This window comes from Dicentrarchus labrax, unplaced genomic scaffold (genome assembly GCF_905237075.1).
Source record: "Dicentrarchus labrax unplaced genomic scaffold, dlabrax2021, whole genome shotgun sequence".
Classification (NCBI taxonomy): Eukaryota; Metazoa; Chordata; class Actinopteri; family Moronidae; genus Dicentrarchus; species Dicentrarchus labrax.
The window spans coordinates 16,358,957-16,381,141 of record NW_026136724.1 but is presented as its reverse complement, the minus strand read 5'-3'; the positions used below and the strand labels follow the sequence as shown (position 1 = coordinate 16,381,141).

General features: G+C 41.7%; 1 protein-coding gene across 22 annotated transcripts in view; it reads left to right on the top strand.

Moving 5' to 3' along the window:
• Positions 1-22,185, top strand: part of magi2a (membrane associated guanylate kinase, WW and PDZ domain containing 2a) — a 208,516-nt gene that overhangs the window by 141,600 nt on the left and 44,731 nt on the right. For 18 of the 22 annotated variants that reach the window (XR_007882556.1, XR_007882554.1, XR_007882551.1 and 15 more), the window contains 5 exons: positions 2,184-2,263; positions 17,205-17,262; positions 18,430-18,551; positions 20,078-20,374; positions 21,271-21,453. Coding sequence is in view for 14 of the 22 variants with exons in the window: in XM_051392363.1 (XP_051248323.1) it covers positions 2,184-2,263; positions 17,205-17,262; positions 18,430-18,551; positions 20,078-20,374; positions 21,271-21,453 (740 nt within the window). In the remaining 8 variants the exon portion in view is untranslated. The remainder of the gene's footprint in view (positions 1-2,183; positions 2,264-17,204; positions 17,263-18,429; positions 18,552-20,077; positions 20,375-21,270; positions 21,454-22,185) is intronic. The other 4 variants (XM_051392367.1, XM_051392374.1, XM_051392366.1 and 1 more) reach the window with 1 other exon arrangement.

Sequence of the window (22,185 nt, the reverse complement as noted above, 5' to 3'; positions counted from 1 at the left end):
CACAGCTAATGCAGTTAGCCCACTGAATTTGTAGCTTCAAGATTTTTTTTTTTGTGTCTGGGCATATGTGATGCAGTGCCAAAGGGATAGTGGTTGCCAAGAGGATGCTTCCCTTTGATTGGCCTCCATACGAGATCAATTCGTTTACCTCCAGCCCTTGAAGTGAGGCGGCTGAGGAGAAGCATAGAAGGAGGGAGATGGAAGGAAAAGAAAGTGATACTGATTAAAAATAGTGAAGACTGAAAAAAAAAGGAGGTGAGCGGGAGGATAAGAAAGAGGAAAAAGTAGTTGCAGATATTTATACTATAAATAGTGATATTTGGCAGTAGAAGAGAGGAAGGAAGAGGAAAAGAGAGAGGCAAAGCGGAGGACTTTACCTTACCTTATCTATTTGGCTCTGTATGTGGTTTGGGCTTTAGTCTCCTACTTTTATCTCTGTGTTTAGGCAATGTCTGTCTGTTAGTTTGTCTAAAGGTAAGTTTCCACCAACATATCTCAACACCGTGGTGCCACTGCAAGGTTGACATTTTTGGTTTGGATTGAAATGTTTCAAAAAAATGTTGGATGGATTACGTTGCAATTTTTTCTTCATTAATGTTCCACTCGGGATGAATTACAACAACTTGAACTTTTTCTTCGACCTGCTCAATATGAGCATAATAGCATTATCATTGTAAGTATGGCAAAATTTGCATTTATGCTATGCAGCTGGTAAATGGTAAATGGAATGTACTTATATACCGCCTTTCTAGTCTTTTGACCACTCAATGCGCTGTACACTACATCCCACACACCCCATTCACACACATTCATACACTGATGGCAGTGGCTGCCATGCAAGGTGCCAACTGCTCACCAGAATGGAAACTAATCATTCATACACACTCATACACCGATGCACAGTGTCGGGAGCAATTTGGGGTTCAGTGTCTTCGACATGCAGTGAGAGGAGCCAGGGATCAAACCGCCAACCTAGTGGACGACCCGCTCTACCTCTCAGCCACAGCCACCGCCAAAGCTTGGCTATAGAGTTTTTTATATTTTAGTCCAACTTTATTTTAGTTTCTTTATGTTAAAATTGAATAAATGAAATGTCCCACAAAGAATGAACTCTATGGTGCTAATGCTCTATGGAACTTTTTTTTGCCTCTTTTAGCTCATTGTTTTGGTTTTCACAGCCTGCAAATTGTGCTGACATCAACCTCATTTCCAGTAACAGCAGGCAGATGGACAAAGTTAGCAACCGGCTGGTGAAGACATTTGAACATCTGTTGCAGCAGCTAAAGAGCGAGAATTTGTCAGGTTGACAGAAACATGACTCCAAATGAATTCTAATGTTGCTCCGTGTCTGCTGGATGTGTAAAACAGTTTAAAAACACTGTCACCATGACAACTTTATAAAGTGATAATGTGTGAGTTTTCAGCTTGTCCCTTAGCTTCCAACTGGCCAAAAAATATAATTAATGGAGCTTTAACGTCTGTATAGATTCATATTTTACGCAGCTTTTATGCTTTATTTAGTATTACTGTTTAGATTGTTATTCTTGTCATTGGACTTTAATGCCTACTTGCAAAAAAAAATTCTTTGGGAAGTAAGTATTGAAAAGACTAAAGACACAACAAGGCCTCTTTACAGCATCCCCTTCCTTCATCTTCTCACCTTGGTTTTTTTACTGTAGGCACTTTGTGTACACCTCCCCCTGCCCTCCCCCTCCCTTACTGTCATCATGAAGGGAGGCCATTGTGGCTCCAGAGCTTCAGACGAGCTGTGGAGATGCATCGAGTTTTCCTGGCACACCATCATATCTGATCTAGATCCAGCTCTCTGCCCGAGGCTCGGGATGAATCTGCCAAACTCACAGCTGTTCCCCTCCATCACTCCCTCAGTCACCCCTCTATCCCTTTCTGCCCCATCTCCACCCCTCCTCCCCCTCTGCCCGCTAAGTAAGCAAATTAAAAGTATTGATTGCCATTTTGTTAACCTAAAGCTTTTTTTACCCCACCCCGTCTCTCTCGTCACCTTTTTAGAGGCAGGCATGCAAGGGAGTCTCATCTTTCCTCTCTGAAATGATTCTCCGGCTGAATTAAGAATCCACCAACCTCCTTCTCTCTTTCTGCCAAGTCTCCTCTCCCTCGCCATCTATCACACTCCCTCTCACTCTCTCTCTGTCGTCTCTTCACAGCCACAACACCAAGACAACATCGTGGCTGGACCCGAGGCTAGCCAAGAAGGCAAAGCCGCCCGAGGAATGCAAAGAGGATGGTGAGTACTGCGTCTCTATCTTCTATTTTTCCTTTCCTTCTGATTTTTTTGCTCCTTACGTTCGTTCATTTTAATTACACAACTTTCCCCACAGCATTAATATAATAGTTCAACCTTGCCTGTTGATCGGACAAGATGCATAGTGAGATAATTTCATTAAATTTGCTGATTTTGTTGTGCACCAGCATAGGATTTCTGTATTTTTTTAGGAGTTATATGGTGACAGTGTTGGTGTGTGTGTGTGTGTGTGTGTGTGTGTGTGTGTGTGTGTGTGTGTGTGTGTGTGTGTGTGTGTGTGTGTGTCACTGTGGATAGGAAGCCCCGTGATATGTGTGTTTAAAGCCCAGGTCCTGAGAGACTGGATGTTACAAAGACTTCTTTATTCTCAACAGAGAGAGATGTGGAGTGTCCTTCACCCGCCCACACACACACGACAAACGCACACCAAAAAGAAAGGAGAAGGATGAATGTCAACGCAGCGAGCGTTTATAGACGAGCCTACATATATATATATGAGGGTGTCATCTATCTCTTTCGCCCTCACCTTCCCTTCCCACTTCCCCATTCGTCTTTTTTTTTTATGTGTGCGGGAGAGTGGATTTATCGCCTGAGTTATAGACAGGGAGGTGGTGGAGCTGAGCTGAGGGACTGGATTTGGAGATGGACAGAGACAACGAATGAGAAATGACAGTTGCTTTTTTGAGTGTGTGTCTGTGTGTGTGGTATACGTTCATAGCGGGGAGGGTGGGAGAGTTTGTGTGCATATTCCTGGTAAACACGTAACCACAAGGATAGAGTTTCGCTAAAAATATATTTGGTACGCAGACGCGCGCACACACACACACACACACATGAAGACACAGAGACAGACAAACAAGTGTACTCCTGAGTCAAACAGTATTTTCAAATTGCTCTTCTCTTCCTTTTGACCTGTGCCAGTTGTGTGTGACCTTACGACTGTGTGGTGAGTAGGGCTGCAGCAAATTCTTTTTATTATCAGTTAATCTGTAAGCTGCTTTTTTGATTTAATGTTTAGTCTATAAAATGTGAAAATAGTGGAAAATGTCAAGACCCAAAGGTGATGCCATCAAACTTCTTATTCAGTCTAAACAACAGTCCAAAACCCCCAAAATATTCCATTTTAAATGATGTAAAACAAAGTCAGTCCACCGCTTTAATCAAGACTGTTACATTTGATGGATTGCTGTGAAATTCAGTACAGACATTCATGCTCCTCTCAGGATGAATTGTAAAACCTTTGGTTGAAAAAACCAATCACATTCACATCAGACTCAACTGTACTTTACTTTTAGTGCTAATTAGCAAATCTTAGCATGCTTACACGTCACTTGTAGATGGTGAATATGGTAAACCCTATACAGTACAACATCGGCATGTTAGCATTTTAAGATCAAAGTACCTACTGTACTTGCAGAGATGCTAGCATGGCTGTGTGCTTCTGTAGACAATGAATTGGTTTATTGGTGAGTACCAGAAAGTTCAATGGTTTTAATGGGAAAGTTTGTCAAAGTCTGAAATACAGTACTTCAGAAGACAGCTTACTTAATCTGACTTTCTATGTACACTAGAATTCCTGTACACATTTGCTAATTTGAGCAGGACAAAACAAATATTAAGAGGTATTAGCAGAGAGATAGTGTTTGCCTGCAGCAAGACGGAGTGAGAGAAATGGTACCTGATCTGAAAACATTTGCATTGTGTGTTTGTGGTGGCATTAAACATGGGGGCTGCTTCCTGTTGACACATTGCACATTACTTTCCCAATCTTGCCTTTTTGGTCAAAAGACCCCATGCGTAGTCGCTGAATCTCCCCTTTGTCTCTCAATCTTCCGACATTAAAGGGGAGAAAGATCTTCTAGCATGATGAAATGAAACAGAAACAAAGAAAGAGACGCCTGTGAGGAATTAGTCAAAATGTGATTGCGCCTTTATCCCCAGCATTTCCAATCCTATTTATCCACCAAGGACCCTCCACAAGAGGAGATGTGCTGATATTTGTGTGGATTGTTATTGATCTGGTTGGGCGACTAATCCAGTTAGTCCCAGCTGAAGGGAAGGTAGTGCTTAATGGTGGCTGCAGGTCTATAAGTGAGTGAACATACATTACGATTGTTGGGCCAATAGATGGTTTCAATTTGGGTTTCTTGACTTATTGGCCGACGTGGGACCGAGTCTATCTAAGTCAGCTAGTGTTGACAGTCTACTAATTGCTTTGTTCTGTTTCTTTGGCTTTTTAGTGCAAATTGATAAAAAAAAAATGTTTATCTTTGCTAACTACTTGGCTCTAGGGATGTCTGTTGGTCCGGCTGTTGGTCTTTGGACCAGACTGAAATATCTCATGGACATGAACTACCGTGATGTTTGGTAAATACAGTCATGTTCCCAACAAGATCAATTGTAATAACTTTAGTGATCAATTAATTATCGCGCCATCATCTGGTAGGGATTTGAAATCCTCCAATACTTTGGTTTAAATGAATAAAAGCTAAAGACATAGTTTGTGTTTAGTGTTAACATGCTAAACCTAAGATGGAGAACATGATATATGTGATGTAAATCAGTGTGTTTGCATTGTTATTGTGATAGTGATAGTGTTAAATGTGCTAGCATTTAGCACTCAGCACCATTGTGCCTTCCACACCGAGATATGTACATTTAGCCTTGTTACAGGTTGTCTGTGAAGATTTCTTCTCATAGATATTTATTATTATTTCTTAGTGACATAATCAATCACAGTGATCACAGTCTACCTGCCATTCAGTGCGTTGCCCTCTGTGTTGGCTCAGTTTCTTTCTGACCGTCAGGACTAAAAGATCTCTGTATGTCGGGGGAAATAGTATATACAAGTGGTGGAGTCTTGTCTCTGTATGTTTCAATAACTTACATTGTGTTCCAGGTTTAAGGTGGTTTGTGTAAGCAGCCATATGAGAGGTGTGTTGTTCACTCCAAACATCCGCAGCCTGGTGATACCAGCTACCCCTGAGAGCTGAGCTCAGTTAGGGGGAGAAAAGCTGCCTCTGTAAATTTGGTATTGATTGGTGGAAAAGGTAGACGTGTGTGTCCGTGTTTGGACTCGAGCCATGCTCTGATAAGCGCTAACAGGATGGCAGGGTGGAGTCTGTGAGCTGTAACGGGACAACAGACTGAGAGGAGGAGGAAGAGGAGGAGAGTTAGAGTATTAAGTGGGACTTTGAGTATGGGAGGAAAACACACACAGTAAAAGCTAGATGTGTATTTAGGTCCTTTACTTAGTGCAATACCACAGAATACTTCACTAAAAATAAAAGTCCTGCAATCAAAAATGGGCTTTAAGTAAACAAGTATTATCAGCAAACTACTGAAGTATCAAATTTAAAGAATAGTTGTAGTTTTGGGGGTGTTGTTGGCAGCAATCCCTCATTTTAAAGGAGAACTGCAGCAATGTCAGTTGGTCAACATTGAACAGGGAAGTTAATCTGTAAACTGAGATGAGATTTAATCTTTTCCTTTACTTTATGCACTGTTGTTTAATCTACCTAATGTATGATATATATGAGCTAGTAAAATATTTCCTGTAATATCTTTACCTGCATAACAAGTGGTAACTGCAGCATTTTTCCTCTGAAATGTGGTCGAACAGATGTATACAACATAAAATGGAAAATACTAAAGTAAAGTACCTCAAAACTGCATATAAGTGCAGTACTTGAGTAAATGTTTTCACTCAGGTGAACGCGACTTGTTCTCTCTCATGTCTAAAGTCAGCTGCAACACATACAACCAGATTCTGTCAAAATATGCAGAGAAATATGTGTTCGGTTTAGCGCTCTCATCGCTGCATGTTCAAAGGAGCGTCGGTTCCAGTGAAGACAGAGCAGTTGACATCACAGATGCCTTGTAGTTACATAACTCACTCTATATTTCTCTCTCTCGTTCTGCCTCCATCTTTCTCACCTCCTCTTTTTGCCTTCATATCCATCTTTGTCCCCCCCCTCCCTCCTGCCTCTCCTTTTTGTTTTGGTAGACAAAAAGAACTAGGACAGGCTCTTTACAGAACCTCGCTGTTTGCTTTTATTCCCCCCACTCTCACCCTCTTAAAGTTTTTTTGTTTTTTTGTTTTTTTTCCCCCCTGTCCTGCCAAATATTTGTTGGCTGGCAAAAAAGAAAACCGAGCGGGGGCCCTTTGTTGTCTCAGTTTCTTTACTTATTCAGCCTGTTTTTCCACATCAGGTATGCCAAAGCAGGTAGCGAGAATCCCCCTGATAAGTCCATTCAAATCAGACAAAACTGTAAGATGTTTCCCGTTACCCTTTCAGCATGTTTCACCAGACGACATGTGTCCTATCTGGAAAAAGCTAAGCACATACAACACCGGATGTACAGTATGTGAATGAACATAACAGAGAGGGATTATAACTTTGATGATACTCAGGTTTTGAAGGATTTGAATCGTATTAGAGTGCTCTCCCTTCTGTGTATCCCAGCAGACGGCACTCATGTGAAAACACAGAGCACCAAATGTAGACATGTAATTACATTCTGGTCATGTGAGCTTCACCGTCTTCTTGTCCTCTCTAAGGGAAATAGCACGGGCTTGTGTTTTACTCGCTTTTCCTTTCTTTTCTCACGTCTGCAGTTTTTAAGAAAAAGCTGTCCGCATGCGTGTGTGTGTGTGTGTTTTTGTGCTCTTCCAGTCCTTCATCACTTACGTCCAGATGGATGCCACAAGGCAAAGCACCTCCAGCCTGGGAAATGTCATCTCTCCTGTCCACTCTGTTGTCCTTTTAGCCAGCCCGATGGGACCTTAGAGATAGAGTTTGTGATTTTTATGGTTTTTTTTTTTTTTTTTTTTAGGGGACACCAAATGTGAGCGCGCACACTCTTTCCAGCGGGGTGTGTGTGTGTGTGTGTGTGTGTGTGTGTGTGTGTGTGTGTGTGTGTGTGCAGTCCTACAGGTGAGTTATTATAGACGGGAGGGACGCAGCACCCTCCTTCACCTTGAGACTGAGCGGAGTAGCGGGGAGGGGCAGGCGAAGCTGTCTGAAAAATGATTGATGGGTGTATTTTGAGAACATCCCCAGCAGAGCATGCCTGAGGCCTGGAGATTGGAAGGAGGATTCAAAAGACTGTGTGGCAGGTGTGAGTCTGTGTGTGTCTGTGTGTGTGTATGTGTATATCAGCTGCAATTTACTTTTTAACTACATCCAAACTTATACACTAAGTAAAGCTGGGCAATAAATCCATTTAATATCAAGGACATTAAGATTCACTATCATGTGGGTTATTGTACATCAACATATATGATGATATATATTAAATATAGTCTCTTCCAGGTCCTTAAGGTTGTGTTGCAGTTAAAGGATAAGATACAATATTCTGTGTTTTTCTTAATGTCAACAAATTCCATTACAAAAAATACCAAAACCAACCGTGAATTGATCCTACTAACAAGTATTGCTTGTGTAGCCAAAGCTTGATATACTGCAGCTTATTTCTCTGTGTAACGCACTTTCAAACACACTGTCAAAACACATGCACAGGGTGACGTGTTCCTTTATTACCATTAATGGAATGGGAACTGTATTTTATTTTGAGTTGATCCAACATTCATCATCCTGCTGCTGTAAATACTCACAGGAGCAACGAATATGTATAAATCCACAGCTAAAAATAGTCCCTAACAAGTCCACTGTACTGACTCATGCTTGAGAAGTGTTTGCTGCCAACTACAGTGCCCAGCTGTAACAGGAAGTTATTGAACCTTTTTTTTGTTTGTGTTTACTTGGTGCTGAGTTGGAAAGTGTTGAGGGACAGACTAATGCATTGTTGGTTTTGTTATTTTTCAAGTGATTTGTTGAAAATTAGAAGGATGTAGATCATGAATGTCGCCAGCTCTATCTGTTAGTTTAACTCTTCTAGCAACGTAAAACTAAACAGTGAATTATCATTTACATTACACATTATTTTAGATTCACATCTGTGAAGCTGAAACCTTCTTCTTTGTTGAATTTGCTCGACAAATGAAAATGTCCTTCTGTCGATTTAATTGGATAATCAACAAATGGTTTCACCTTAAAACAATTACACATACACAAGATTTCATCCATATTTGACAAAACAGAATAATGAATTGCTTTTTACAACACTGGTCCACTATTTGGGGCATTTGTGAGTCTATTTGTCTTGACTCTAATTGAGTTAGAAATTGGCTGACTCTCATTAGTGTTAATACATCATTTTATCTAATCAACAGCATTCAGGAGGCTATTACAAAACAAGCTACTTTACATAATTATCCTATTTAACACCTAACAAAAGGGTCTCACAAAGTAGCACTTTCTCTGCTCTCACTCCTGACCCCACAGGGACGAGGAGATTGCTCAGCAGAGTGATACTGCAGATGGAAAGTAGAAGAAGAGAAAGTATGTGTGTTTTTATGTGCAGCTGTAAGTGTTTTTCACATAGAGCTATAGCCAAATAAACCAGAACTTTGGAAGCAAAAGAGGAGAAAAAAAGTGCCAGGTCACAGTTCAGTACGTCTCCTTCTGTCCCTGGAATGTCCTGATAAGCTACAAGCTTGTGAGTTCAGGTTTTTTTTAATTCTCATTTTTATTCCGGCTCTTAACTATTGTCTGCTCTCTCTGAGACAGAGACTAGTGGGACTTTGCAGTAGAGGGAATGTAAGGACATGCATTTCTCCACAGCACAGGTGCATTTAACAGCAAAACAAGTTGTGTAAAAACAGCAGCTTTATTGGAATGGAGCAGAACACACCAGAGGAGAACACTGTTGCCAGAGAGTGACGCAATTAACTACTGTGTTGTGAAAGACATGGCTGTTGCGTTGACTTTTCCTGTCACAGTGAAGATGTATTGGTTTGTTAACCATCTTCTAAAAGACTTGAATCAAGAGTCTCTTCCTAATCAAATAAATAAATAAAAAATACACCCGTGGTTAACGTCAGTTGGTCTGTGATGTGAAAATATGAGAATAAATCTCAGTGCATCAATCTATGTCAAACCCTGTCCCAGTCGGTGCAGTTTCATCACACTCTAAACAGATATTCAGCCGTGTGACACACTGACCGCGATTAGTATGGATGAGCTTGTGCACTCGGATCCTTAGCATGTTGATCATGTAGTTACAGAAACATACACACATACTGAGCATGTGAGCCTCTAACGCATTACCAAACCTTTTGTCAGAGCGGTCGACCTTTGTAAGTAAATTGCAAGTGAATTATATAAAGTAGCCTCATTCCACAGGCCTAATAAATGCATATTTGAGGTATGTAGCTTTACAATGTCTTCCTACCCCTGCCTGTTTATTGTTAGGTGAGAACTTAAGGTCTCTCGCTCTCTCTCTCTGTCTCTCTCTCTCTCTCTCTCTCTCTCTCTCTCTGTCTCTCTCTCTCTCTCTCTCTCTCTCTCTCTCACCCCAACTGGTCGAGACAGACGACCACCCACCTAGAGCCGAAGGATCTGTCCTAGGTTTCTGCCTTTTAACAGGCAGTTTTTCCTTGCCCTTGTCGCCAAGTGCTTGCTCATGGTGGTACTGTTGGGTCTCTGTAATTAATGTTTTAAAGAGTTCGGTCTAGACCTGCTCTATTTGAAAAGTGTCCTGAGATAACTTCTGTTATGAATTGACGCTATACAAATAAAATTGAAAATAAAAAATTGAATTTGTTGACTTTAGAGAGTCAAGTTTTAAGTATGGCTCCTGTATGATCGGGATGTTCCAGGTGAAAGTTGGTCTTGAATCATGATGAAAATCTTTGGTCATAAGTCTAAAACTGGGGTCTTAGACTGTGTTATGACACACATCCATCGATAGCTAATTTAGAGTTTTAGTGAACAAAGACAGTGTCAAACAATCTGGTTTTAGGACCAAATTCTCACAATGTGATTGCTCTTACATCCACATCTACACCATGTTACATCTTTTAATACACTGGCCAACGCAGCATTGTAAGCATCCAAAGAAATACACATGTAGGTATAATAGTGCTGTGTATTCATCCTGGATGTACCTTCATGGTCAAAATAATCACGCTGGTCCAGTGTCTGTCCCTTAAACAACCCTTTATTCTCCATCCCACTCCACCCTCTAGTGAAACAAAGAAGCTAATTCACCCATCTTTTCTCTTCCAAATCATCCATCAACATGCTCAGCAAGGCTCAGAAAATATTGCATCTGACAGGGCCAGTAGCACACAGCATCCTTTTCTTTACTGCTTTTGTTGATTGTGCTTTTGATTATGACAGACAGGGTAGTGATTGTCAGTACAAACAACTGGAAACAGTTTCTCTTGTCGAGTGGGGAGGGAGCCGGGTTTATGAATCATAGGTTATACCGGTTGAGGAAATATTGAGGCTGAGTTCTGTTCATCAGCACTTTCAGGTCCTTTGAAAATATCATTTCTGAGTCACAAGCACTAATTTTAGCTCTGTTTACTTGTTATACATGGTTCCTTAGAACGATAATAATAGCGATAAGAAGGAAAAAGATATAAGACTGAAAAGAGAGAATCATCAAGCATATTGTTGTGTTTGCTTTCTATACAGTAGAGGTTGTTAGATCTATCAGAAGGTTAGCTGAGGTTTTCACCTGTAAAGAATTTCTGCTGATCTTCACAGTGGACCTGGAACCCTGGATAATCTTAAAATAAATGGCTTCATTTTTCTGCAAACACCACTATTTATCACTTTGAACATGGTGGGAATTGAATTCACAGGTGGTCTGAGTGTATTAATGTTCAGTTGGGCAAGCGGGCAGCAAGTTCTCTCCCTGCTACAGAAACAAATAATGCCTGCATTTAATACCTGATTTCACCTAGTGAGGTCTCTATCTTCATAACAGCTCCATACAAATACAAATTTAACAAGTAACAAGCTCAGAGACTAAACTATGTGCAACAGGTCTCATTTTCCAAAACAACTAATTATTTTCCCCCAAAAAGTTACTTTTCCATTTGTTTTGTTTTTTATTATTTTGTCGAATTCAGCAGACATGGCATTTGTTTGGAGGAAGAGAATACGCCAAACATAGCATCTTATCTTTAGCCGTGCAAGCAGTGTGGCTCCATGAATGGCAGTGTCAGTTAGTTAGTCTCCCACTTTGGTTCAGACTAAAGTGTCTCAACTATTGGATTGATAACCATGACATTACCATCAACCTCAACTGTACTTTGCATTTAGTACATCAGTGTTTTCCTTGTGAACATGTTAACATGCTGATGTGCACATTTGCAGCCACTAGCATGACCGTAGACTCTTGTTAAAGGGAAACTCCAGCAATTTCATACATCAAAGTCTGTTTACAGTTCTCGGGGAGTACTACTGCGTATGTGAAAATAGTTGCATAAAGCCTTTTGTGGCTCCAGAGCGAGGCCTGTGAAGTCTGATAAATTTCCTCCAGTGATTTTGTAGTTTGAAGACTACAAGTTTGAAAATGAAAAACATCTGCGGGTGTGGAGTTGAGCTTACCACCAGACGACCTCTGTTGCCCGCTCCTCATCTCCGCTTGAGGCTCCATTAGCCGCCACTAGCATAACACACCTGAATCTCCAACCCAACTGCTGGTTGTGTGGCATGAGTGTGATGTAGGTGCCAGATTTTGACAAGGAAAAAAAGAGATGCATGGAATAAAGAAGACAATATTCCTGGCTTGTTAACTGTCAGACCATGTTACGGAGTGCAATCAGTGGAATAATACATCTGATTTTATTTAGGATATTCGAGGCCTACTAAGGTTCAATCAAAGTAGAAAAGTTTTGTCATGGGATATCAAAATCCTTGTTATTGTACCTTTGAAATATATATCTCTGAGTGTAATGACATTTCAGAAAGAGAACTCACATTTTCTTTGTCTGCTGTGGCATTTGAGAGAGCTTAGCTTCCAGTTTGAGGTTTAGATAACTGAGATTGGACTGTACTTACAAAGAATGGGCTCTGCAGCAGGTCTGCACCACTGCTCACAGCAACAGCATACTAAACTCCATTTATTTGTTCAGAAGCTTATATATTGTGTATTTCAGTGTTCTGTAAAAGTGTGTGCTCTTAAGTCAGTGTCCTAAAATAACACCCTGGCCAGTGAATTTTGTGCCCATATTGACCAGTAGAAACTTTCATTAATCAGTCGTAGGAAGTTTTTCACAGTAAACTCATTCGCTAGAATGTGAGCTGCATTCAGAGGTGACATGATAAATGAAGCCAAGTATGGTGCAGTGTATCCAGCAGAAAAGGACTTTAATTTTTGGTGACTACAAAAGGCTCGGGGTGCTGAAAAGGATTCGGTTCAGCCGGTTTGCTCCTCAAAAGATGGAAGAAAGGAAAGGATGAAAAAAAGGGAAACAGGACATGGGTAAATCCCTACGGTGTCTGTGGGCTGTGTGGTTTGCCACCCTTATTCCTTCAGACCAAATTAAAAAAAGCAGAATAAAAAATGCACAGGCTTGTGAGCATGGAACTTCAAAAAAGGCCTTTTCTGTCAGACTAACATGGGAGAACATGAGACGAAAGGATAGAGAGATGGATACGGAGAAGAAGACGGGGGAAATAAGGTGAAGAAGAGAGAGAGAGAATTGAGAATCGAGTGGTACTGGGGGAGAGAAAATATGGGGAAGATGCCAGGATGCCTCCTGCTGGTAGTAAGTGGCCCTCCACCTGTGACTGCAGGATGAATGTTGTGGCATGACTAGAGATCGCAAACATTTTTCCCCTCGCTTCGGGGCTCCATCATAAGAGCTCCTACCTGAAAATTTCACACCAGCTTGACATTTCCTTCCTGGACGCATGCAGCATGGCAGTGATAAGCAGTGCTGGCTTTATATGGCAAAAACACACACACACGCAAACACACTCTCTCTCTCTGTCTCTCTCTCGCTCTCTCTCTATCCTTGTCCCAGGGAGTAAGCACTCCATTGCAGGCTGCTGACAGAGAGGTTATATACAGCACTCAGTGGAGCCAAACAAAAGAGAATGAGCAAAGAGACAATCCTCCTAAGTTCAGCATTTATCAGCACACTGCTCAGTGGAAGTAAGAGCATTTCAGTGTGCGTGTGTGTGTGTGAGGTGCACTACATGAACACCTTAAAAGTGAGACAGCCGAATAGTGGCCGCCTACATGTAATGGTAGATTGTACAACAATTAACAGTAAGTAAGTAAGAGAGTAACAGTAGCAGCAGAGGAAAGTCATGAAGTTCATGATCAGACTCATAACACCCAGCACTTAGCAATATCTATGCTAAGTGTGCTAACATTACCCACCATAAGCTACTAATCATACCAGACCAAATAGGTTTTGCATACAATGAATTTGCTTTGGTATTTTGGTGCATAACAATAATTACTAATGTAAGAGAAAAGAAAAACCAAGTCCTGCAAGAATAATACATAGAAAATAAAAATATCAAAAATATGTCTGTTTCTAAAATGAAAATAACTGTACAGTGTACAGTTCATTTCTATTGACAATAATAAGATTGTATTTACCAAGTTGACATTTTGAGAAATTCTCAACAAGCAATCAGGCAATAATACAGGTGTTATTCTCGATTTTATATTTAGGGGGCACTCATTTCTGTTTAAATCAGATTTCGATGTTACTGTGTATCCAGAATTTAGCATTTGCTTTAGGGAGTGCTGTGTTGTTGTAACTGACAGAAAAAGTCGAAATAAGAGTCGAAAATAAGAGCCGGGTCAGAACAAACCAGAGTTATCCTTTTTGTGTCGTGTGCAGTTTGGTTTGTGGAGTCCATCTTCTCCCTGCTCCTTAGAGCAAACACTTTTCTGGTTCCCTGCAGCTCCTCCTGTGGCCGTTTTAATAGAAAAGCTTTTCATTGGAAGGCTGCTGAGCTGCACGACAGCCCTTTGATCTCTCGTATGTGTGTGTGTGTGTGTGTGTGTGTGTGTGTGTGTGTGTGTGTGTGTGTGTGTGTGTGTGTGTGTGTGTGTGTGTGTTCAATAAAAGTAAGTAACGTAATGTGTGCCTATGCGCATTTGTGTGTGGCGCCCAGTAAAGGTGAGAACATGAAACACTCTCTTTCATATTTAATGAGTGGAGATGGGGCTAAGGAATGTTGCAGTGTTTGCAGGAGGTATTCCCGTGGGCTGTCAACCTGCTCGCAGCCCTCTGTTATATCACTCCCAACCGTGTGTGTGTGTGTGTGTGTTTGTGTGTGTGTGTGTGTGTGTGTGTGTGGTAAGTATGCATTTAGTGAGTGTGCGGGCAAAAAATAGTGTGTCCTACTGAAAGTTTAATAATTTGTTTTGAGGGGATGGGGGCAGGGGATCAGAGAAGCATATGGCACGTGCAGGAGCACTGCAGCAGCATTGTTTTGATATTTCTGCTCTGCGTGGGAGAGCTGGGAGGGATGGGAGTATGCACAGCAATCTATTGAGTCTGTAAACTAGGGCAAGCAGTAATAATACATGTATTGCAATGACCATACAGTATATTATATCCTTGGTGTTTCTCACAAACTGCAGCCGTGCCTTCGATCAGCCAGAGGGTCCTCGGGAGCCCGAGGTGCTTTAGCGCTCCCTCTGGTTGCTTCCCTTTCTGATTAGGAAGTATTTTCTCTGCTGTTATCTCCGCTCTCATCCTGATTAACTTCACATTGTCACTAATCAAAGCTGGTCTGATTCTAAGCTGAGCTGCACTGGAACACAATGTCCCCAAGCTCCATGCTAGATTCAGCTTAGATGCTATTTCAGCGGGAGCCTCTTGCACTATATTACCCAGCTCGGTTGTGAATGATCATGCTATTATGCTAAAACACTGGAGTCTCCATTGGGGACTATGCTTTAAATGTTAATTGCTCATATCCTGGAAAGCAAAGGGGGGAAACTCCTTCTAGACATGTTTTTGAGAAATGTGTTCTGTCAGTGAGCTGTGGGCGTCACGGAGAGAGAAGAGGGCAACTTTGAAAATCCTGTCCAGTATGACTGATGACTGTCAGGGGTTTGAGGAAGATCAGCTTTGATCACTGGGAACTAAGACAGCATGTTCTGCAGTGCAATCCACACAGAGGCAGAACGAGCAGAAATATCTATGAGTTTGCAGTACTGTTGAAAAGTTAGAGGCCACTTTGGAAATGCCAAGTTGAAGATATTTATCTAGGGATGGCAATATTGGACCGTCAGTCCACCACCCCAGTCTCAACAACTATTGGATGGACTGCCATGAACTTTTGTACAGACAATTATGGGTCCCAGAGGATGAATCCTAATGACTTTGGTGATTGCCAGACTTTTCCTGTAGCACCACCAGCAAGTTGACATTTGTGGTAAAATGCCTCGACAACTATTGTATGGATTGAAATGTGCTGCAGATATTCCTTGAGGATGAATTCTAATACCTTCATGATCATCTCACCTTTTATCCAGTGCCACCGTCAGTCATTCACACAGAGCCTGTAGCGTAGCTGTAGTCTTAGTCTTAGTTATACTAAGGGTTTGGTATTCAAACCCACATTAATCCTATAGAAAGGAACCAAAAGCTGTAAAAAAAAAAAAAAATTGTTTGAAGTAGACTGTAAGGTAATTTTATTGAGTACTTTCCTGTGCTTCTCAAAATCATGTGTTCAGTAGAAAGAAGATGTATTTATTAATAATAAAAAAAGCATGCCACAAGTCACGATGACCCTATTTATTATTAACAAATGTTTCACTCAACTAGCCTTGCAGGTGGTGAAAACATCACGTTTCATGTTATTGTGTCATTGTGGACACATTATGTGTCATTCAACTTCTTCTCACAGCATTTAGTGGTGGTTTGATCTGTCTGTCATGTGTCAGTAATTGGCTGTCATATGCTATTTGTCTGTTACTGCATTGAGTCTTGTAACATTTGGAGCCACACTGTTAAACACCAATGGAAATATGTACCCGTTGATACTGTGAAAGTTCAACACCCTCAGGGTTTGTGCTTGTTCTAGTGGAAGCTGTTAATCTATGCAAAGTTCCCACATCAAAACACAATATTTACAGCATGGAATAGATGCAGGGCATAAATATTTCACTGATTTAAATTCAGCCACTAGATCTATCAATATTTGGTGTTATTTTGCAACTTTTTCTTGGAGAGGAATGCATTAAATGTGCAGCTTTAAAGAGCCAGTAGCCTTTTTAAATCAATCAATGTGACAAGTTACAGTGAAAAGACATAGTTATGTTTTATTTATTAAATTTTAAGATACGGTTTCAGAATATTCACAAGCAACATATGACAGCTCAGAAAGAACAGCAACCCCTACAGTTAACATGTTGTTGCACCATCAAATTCCTGGTAATTACCAACAGTAAAACGATGCTGCAGGCTAATTCTGCCACAAAGATGTTTTCATGCAAGATCAACATGCTGTTGCAGTTCGTTTAATAAATAAGCCCTTCATTATTGTTGTCTTGCTGAAAAATCCAGTTATGAAACATGTTTGTTACAAATCGGAAGGTGTCAAATTGGAAAACTAATTTTAGAACAGTAATCCAAGTAATCAGTGAAATCTGTGAGGATTGGTGGAACCGACAGCAGCTATGGGCCCAAAATAGCATCACAACCAATAAATCACGTTGAAAAATTGCAGTTTTCAAACAAAATAAGTTTAACGCAAGTCGAACCGTGTCACCAACCTCTCTGACGTAACGGGGCACCTTGAATGTCACTACAGCAGCATTGTAACCAATAAATAACACTAAAAAAACAACAATAATATGTTTTTATTACGCATACAACTGTGGGCGAACAAGACAAAAACATGCACTGTATATCACTTGAGAAACCAGAACAATTACCGACAGTAAAAATGATCCTGTAAACTAATTCTGCCGCAAAGATGTTTTCATGCAAGATCAATATGCTGGTGCAAGTTCATTGAATAAACAAGCCCTTCATTATTGTTGTCTCACTGCTGCTCTTCTGTTTTTTTGGTTTTTTTTACAGAGCTTCCGTACGGCTGGGAGAAAATCGATGACCCCATTTACGGCAGCTACTATGTCGAGTAAGTCGGGTACATCTTTAATATGTAATGGCTTGCTTTTGATTTTCAGTGAAGCCCGGTGGTGCTGCATTAATCATATTTATTAGGAGCAGACTGGCGCTGCAGCCAGGAAGCACTTCCTCCTTTTGTCTGCCTTCTGACGGCTCACTGTTTGTTTGCAGTTTGAAGTTTATTTGTCTGTGTGTGCTTACCCATATTTCTCTGTCATTCTTCTCTCTGACACACCCAAGGCCTCTTCTACAGAGATCAGTGTCTCTTCCTAAACATTCTCCATGTCTGTTCACCTATAGCCACGTACGCGCGTCCACTTAGCGACTGCTGCAGTAGCCTGTCCTCTCTATTGAACTGCACGTCCCCTCCCTGTTCAGAGGTGTCATTTCTTTGGCTGGATGCTCTCTACTCTGGGGCGCAGGGACAGGGCTCTATTTTTAGACGAGCAGGGGGAGTCATTTGGCTCGACTTTGCTTAAGAAAACCTCCAGAATGACACTTGACTGCTCTCTGCCCCGTACATCGCGCTCCCCCTCTCGAGATTGCTCTCATTCTCTTGCTTTCTGGTCATGTAAATATCATGAAAGAAGTTGCCAGACCTTGAAATTATGTAACTATGTAAAAAATATAGTCAAGCTGCTTTGCAATTAGCAGCGTGATCCTGGGGTGTTCATTAAAAGATAAGGAGAGGAGCGAAAAAGATGGTGTGTGTTTATTTGAGAGCACAATGCAGCCTGAAAGAGTGAAGGAAGTATCTAATGATGACTAATTATTTCACACTGGCAAATTACAGTTTTTGTAGTCATTGACTATCATCCCCCTTGAAAACTAAATTAAGACCGATGTGGGGCGTTAAAGGAAATCTCTGTTTCATGTGTAGGTTTCCTCGCAGTCACTCATTCACGTTATTCTGCTTATAAGAAAGGGGGCTGAATGTCGGAGGAAAAGCCCAGAATGAGTTGTTTGTTCTTTTTTAACTCAGCAAAGCCATTCTGCGGCTCTGTTACATAATCTGTGGGGCCAGCCATTTAATTAATCATCATAGCAATAGCTGCTGTAGTGCCAGGATATTTTAGATCTGATCTCTTTGCAGAGAGGGGGGCTAAGTTAAGTGCAGCAGGATAGTGTGAAATCTGAAATCTCGTCTTTTTTTTTTTTTTTCTTTTTATCATCGTAGCCATATAAATAGAAGGACCCAGTTTGAGAACCCAGTCCTGGAGGCTAAAAGGAGACTCCAGCAGCAGCAGCAGATGCAAAGCCAGGGTCTGTCCTCACTGCCCCTTCCCACCATCTACAGAGGTAAGACCACCGTGCTGGTGTCTTGACTTTTAAAGGACAATAACCATTCATTTCCCATTATTAGGGAATGTGGTCACGCTCATTAGCTGTGTGTATGTTTGTAGAAAATGTATCTAAGTCAGTATAGCTAAGTCAATTTCAAGTTAATCATATTTTTATTATGCCACAAACACCTTCAGTTTCCTTGTACTTGTATCCATTTATCGGCCCAGAAGGTCTCTTATTAGCTTCAAATATTGATTTATTGCACCTTTTCTATTTCATTATAACCAGTGCTATTTGACAATTATTAAACACGTGATGTAATTAGATACAGTCAAAAGGTTTTAGTGGATTATATTAATGTAAATGAAGGTTGGCCAATGAAAGTCCAGTTACAAAACCAAAAAATCACCACTCAGAAGCTGTCTAATTGGAAAACTAATTTCAGAACAGTAATGTAATCAGGGGAATGTGTGGTTTTTGGTGCCACTGACAGCAGCTATGGGCCTTTTAATAGCATTATAACCAATAAATAATGTAGAAAAATGGCAACAACTTTCAAACAAAATAACCATGTTACTAACCTCTCTGACGTCATAGCTTCTTTATATGAATAAAGTTTTTACTATTGTGTCAAGTCTACAACTGTGGGCTTACAAGACGCCACAATTTCATATAAGCCAGATCCAGAATGCCACATATGCAAGAAGTCCAAAAATAAAGATCTTTATTTCTACAACATAATTCATAAATCACTGCATGATTGATGACAAAACATGTAGTGCATAATTCTTGAGAAAGAAGAAGTAAATAATCTATCGCGCCTTGTTTTTCAGGCTTGTGAGATAATGTGTCACAAAATTAAACACATCACCATCACACCATTTAATTTTCTGAGCATCTGTAGAACAGAATATTTCCGGATTTTGTTGAGCCTTTTCATATGAATTGCCACTCTGAAATCAATATAGTATGTACAAAACACTTCCCAAATTAACTTCCTCGACTTCAAGAGAAGTAACAACAGAAGAACATGTTGCTTGGATCTCCATAGCAACATGCAAAGAGGGGTTACAACCAAGCATGATAGCTCATTGTGTTCATTAGAAACGGGCCTGTTGCTGTGTTAATTCACAGCAAGACACAACATCACATTCACTTTTGAGCCTCAGTCAAACATTTGGAGGAATGCCGACGTCCTGGTGGGACTGATAGTACTCGGTCACATAAATAGCGCTCTGCCAAAGTGAACATGTGGGTTTAAATGTGATTCACTGTTTTGTTTAATGACTGGTTTGTTGCTACCTAATTCCAGTGCTAACTCCAGCCATAGCAGTAGGATGCACTGCTAGAAAAAACTGTCTGGACTGGTGAAGTGGAGGTTTGTTTCCATAGTAACGTAGTAGTCCACCGCTCTGAGTCGAGAGCCTGTCTCCGTGGTTACACTCTGTGTACATTCCAGTTAGGCTCTCTCTCCTCCCTCTCCCTACTTCCACCTCCTTCCTTATCCTCCTCCTCCTTTTCCCTCCAAACTTTGATGCCAGTGGAGGATGCCAGCCCCTGTGCCACCCTCCACAGATCCCCCCTCGTTCAGGTCGGCCCGGTGCCCGAGCGCTGCCACAGCCTCGGCGACCTCTCCCGCTCGCCAACTCTGGGTCGCAGGGCGGCTGCATATGCTACATCCTCCTCCGCCGACGTCTCCCCGCTCCGGCGTGTTCTGACTCGGCGGATGAATATGTGCCCCTACCACCACCAGCAGCAGCAGCCACTTCACACCTCCGCCTGCACTGTGGTGCTAGAGCAGCCTGTCTGTAGCCCCTTCTCCCTGTGGCACTTTGTCAGTAAGTAGGCCAAGAGCGAAGCAAAAGGAGGCTGACTGTCGGTCTCGTGGCTGCCTGCGCTCGTTTGACTTACTGTAAGCATGCTAGCTCGCAAGCAAGCTTTTCCCTTGAGGCAGTTGAAGGATTTGTGTGGTGAGCGTGTACCATGACATGTCTTATCGTCTGGCATAAGCAGGCAGGAGAGTGTAATCACTCAGTCTATGTCTGGACCAGTGACGGCAAACAATGTATGTTAACTAGCACACTAGCCACGTCTCCCATGGAGGTGAAAAGATTGGAGACTTGGTTAAGTGTGACTAAGCTTGTTGGCTGAGATCCTCTAATTCCTACACAAGGCGCCCTTCCTCCAGAAATCTCACAGCTCTCCCTCCTTCAGAAATCTCCCAGTTCTTCCCTAACCCTCTCAAGCATCTTCTCTTGGAACTGATCCCTGTTTGACAGCATGTCATTTGCCGAATTTGCTGCTTCCTTGGTAGCCTTGGGATGGGACTGAAGACCTGCACCACTGATGCTCTCTGCACCCCTTCTGCCCACCGTATCCCAGCATGGGAGGAGAGGAACGGATATAAGTTTTGCATATTTGGGTGTACCAGGAGGGATGTTGCATTTGTACCTTGCACGGGAGCCAAAACCATTGAACCACACCTGCATCTTTCAGCACCACAGACCCGCCTCTGTCCAAGTTCGCTGTTTTGCAGTTAAAATCATACCCTGCCAGTTTTCCTGTGGCTAAACCCATATCTTTCTGGATAAGCTTTACCCATGCCCCCCCCCGCCCCCACCCTGTGAGCACTGCCCTGCACCAGCTTTAAGGTCTTTTCAATCTTTGCAATAATGCCTACACAGCATTAGTGTTTGTAATTGGTTAATTTGTTTGTTTATCTGTCCTTTAATAGAGAAGCCGCTGTTCACGCGGGACCCGACTCAGCTGAAAGGCAGTTTCTTGTCCACGTCCCTCCAAAAGAGCAACATGGGCTTTGGCTTCACCATTATCGGAGGCGACGAGCCTGACGAATTCCTCCAGGTCAAAAGCGTTATCCCGGATGGGCCGGCCGCAGCTGACGGAAAGATGGCCACAGGTGAGACTCACAGCCTGAGACTTGAACAAAAAAATATTTATTTACCTTTATTTAGCCAGGAACTCTCTTGAGACACCTCAGCATAAAAGAGAGCATAGAATACTTGACACATAGCCACAAGGGAACACACACAGTCAGTGAAACTGAATTATGGGCTTTTCTTAGAAGTTTGATTCCTGCAGTATCTGGTCAATTCATCAGAATGTATCCAGAAAGATGGGGTTACACGCAAGTTTTAAAGCCCCACATTCACCTTTTTTAATGCAGTACTCCTACGCATAGTCAATTTCAAACAAACACAACAAAATATGAACACAGTATACAGTCCAGAGTGCAGCCCCAACACAATTACAAAAATATGGACATTGGTTGTATGCATGCATTGTGTGTATATGTGTTTCCAGGTGCAACTTGCTAAGCTAGCATTCTGTAAGTTTCGTATGCGTGTGTATGTGTGTGCACATGCGTGTGCGCCCCCAACCGCAGAGTCTTGTTCTTTCATTAATCATAAAGGGGACTTTATGAGCACCATAACTCCTAGCTGTGGCCACATGGGGGTGGGACTGCAGCACAGATATACACACAAACACGCACACTAAGACAGACCAGCTGTACTAAAAGGTCAAGGGAATGGAGCTTGCAGGTCTGTCAGTGTTCTCAGCATGCAATAATGTTTCTAGTTGTATATGCTGGAGCAAATGCAGAGCTTATAGTGGTCATTTATCATATATA